The following is a 2,585-nucleotide window of genomic DNA, read 5'->3' as shown; positions in this document are numbered from 1 at the left end:
GCCAATTTTATTTTAATTTGTTGCTAATTGTTCTCATCTTAGATAAGGAGAAATATTGTACTGTGTTTCAAAACCCACCTTTAGAAGGTGAGGCCGTGAAATGTGAAAGCAGTTCACAGATTAGGGGAGAGTGAATGGGGAGGGCATGGGATGGTGGTGCTGGCAGAGCAAGAGCTACATAGTTGTACTCGTTATCGTTTTTCTACCCCAATAACTGGGGGTTCAGCATAGTCATTTTGGTAACACTGGTTTAATATGTTAGTTATTCTCATCTGGGAGACATTAGAAGTGTGGGGCTGGTAGAGTATGTGGGGGGTGGTATTTGAAGGAGATGAATTTTATTCTCCTGTCTTGACAATCAATGATGTATAAGAACCATGAGCACAAATATAGCTTTAGGGGAAAACGTAACACCTGATACTAGCTTTCCATACAACATACAAAATGTCAAATATTTACAACTAACATCATATCCTTGTCCCACTGCTGTCAAATATGAATACAAAAGAGATATCAACCTTCAGTATATTCCTTGGTTCCATCCAGAGGATCCACCCAGACCACGAGCTAAAATTAAAAAGAGAGAAGGAAAATAGCTAAATCAAGCATACAAAATTCTAAAAACAGATTTAAATAGATTAAAGCTACTTTTTTTCCCTGTTTGAAATTATATTATGGATGGCCTGAGTTAATGTCATCTGTTTTGAGATAGTACAAAAACCTTATTCTTTTGTAATCATGGAAAAAGTTCATTTGAATAAGAGAAAAGTCTGATTTAAGAATTTTCAGGCCAGGCATGGTGGCTCACACCTGTAATCCCAGTATTTTGGGAGGCCGAGGTGGGTGGACCACCTGAGGTCAGGAGTTCGAGACCAGCCTGGCCAAAGTGGTGAAACCCCACCTCTACTAAAAATACAAAATTAGCTGGGCGTGGTGGTGGGGGGCTGTAATCCCAGCTACTCAGTAGGCTGAGGCAGGAGAATCACTTGAACTCAGGAGGTGGAGGTTGCAGTGAGCCGACATCATGCCATTACACTCCAGCCTGGGCAACAAGAGCAAAACTCTGTTTCAAAAAAAAAAAAAAAAAAGGATTTTCAACATGAAATGCTTAACTGATAAAAGTTTGTTTCATTTGGACACTAAGCACACTCTCTAGATCATGGTACAGAGAAAACTTGTAAAGTGGCATAAAAAATGTTTTGAACATGCATAGTTGCTACTCATTTTTATATGTAAGTGCTGATTTTAAAAAAAAAACAACAGTCTGATTATCTCAAGGACACAGTCCACACAATCCAAAGAAAAATGAATAATAAAACTGGCAGCAGATTTAAAAGGAAAATTCCTTCTGTTTAGGACATTTAATATGATTCAGGATATGCTGCCTTTAACCACTACAATGATAACATTATGTGAATTTCTGAGTGAGGGCATGTTTCTGATGGAGGACACCATGTCTCATTTTCTTTGTTTCCTCCATACCACAGAGCAAAGTGTCTTACTCATAGTAAGTCTCCAACGAATATGCATTAAATAATTAAAAATTGGAAAACTAAAGACGTTATGGTGGGTATCTGAAGTCACAGAGTTAACTGAAACAACTATGAAAAGCAAGCAGGATGATATTTATGGTCTTTTAAAAATAAAAGGTAGTAATCTGTTTCAGAGCCTTCTGTCCCCAGTTACCAATGAATGTTTTACTATCAAATCTACTAAATATCTACTAAATACAAATTAGATTTTCTTCCTAAAAGTATTATTTTTTTTTAATGAGACAGGGTCTCACTCTGCTGTCCAGGCTGAGGGTATGTGTAAAACTGTGCAAGGTAGGAACAAAGTAGGACAACTCACACTTCCCAATTGCAAAACTTAATACAAAGCAAGAAAGTGTGCTACTGGCATAAGGATAGACATATAGATCAATGGAATATAACTGAGAGTCCAGAATGAAACCCATACATCTATTTCTTCTCTTTTTTCTTGAGAAAAAGTTTTGCTCTTGTCGCCCAGGTTGGAGTGCAATGGCACAATCTCGGCTCACTGCAACCTCCGCCTCCCAGGTTCAAGCAATTCTCCTGCCTCAGCCTCCTGAGTAACTGGGATTATAGGCGTGCGCCACCACGCCCAGCTAATTTTGTATTTTTAGTAGAGACGGAGTTTCTCCATGTTGGTCAGGCTGGTCTCAAACTCTCGACCTCAGGTAATCCACCTGCCTCAGCCTCCCAAAGCGTTGGGATTACAGACGTGAGCCACCGCAACTGGCATGAAACCCATACATCTATGGCCTGCTGATTTTTCACAAGTGTGCCAAGGCCATTCAACTGGGAAAAAAATCATCTCTTTAAGAGATGGTGCTAGGGCCAGGCGAGGTGGCTCAAGCCTGTAATCCTAGCACTTTGGGAGGCCAAGGTGGGTGGATCACGAGGTCAAGAGATAGAGACTATCCTGGCCAACATGGTGAAACCTCATCTCTACTAAAAATACAAAAACAATTAGCTGGGTGTGGTAGTGTGAGCCTGTAGTCCCGGCTACTTGGGAGGCTGAGGCAGGAGAATCGCTTGAACCCAGGAGGTGGAGGTTGCAGT

General features: G+C 40.5%; 1 protein-coding gene across 6 annotated transcripts in view; it reads right to left on the bottom strand.

The window, feature by feature from the left end:
- BPNT1 (3'(2'), 5'-bisphosphate nucleotidase 1) overlaps positions 1-2,585 on the bottom strand; it is a 41,445-nt gene that overhangs the window by 10,863 nt on the left and 27,997 nt on the right. For all 6 annotated transcript variants that reach the window (XM_011969739.1, XM_011969742.1, XM_011969741.1 and 3 more), the window contains one exon: positions 519-567. In XM_011969739.1, the coding sequence (XP_011825129.1) occupies positions 519-567 (49 nt within the window). The remainder of the gene's footprint in view (positions 1-518; positions 568-2,585) is intronic.

This window comes from Mandrillus leucophaeus, unplaced genomic scaffold, assembly GCF_000951045.1.
Source record: "Mandrillus leucophaeus isolate KB7577 unplaced genomic scaffold, Mleu.le_1.0 Scaffold901, whole genome shotgun sequence".
NCBI lineage: Eukaryota > Metazoa > Chordata > Mammalia > Primates > Cercopithecidae > Mandrillus > Mandrillus leucophaeus.
This window is presented reverse-complemented; position numbering and strand designations above follow the sequence as displayed.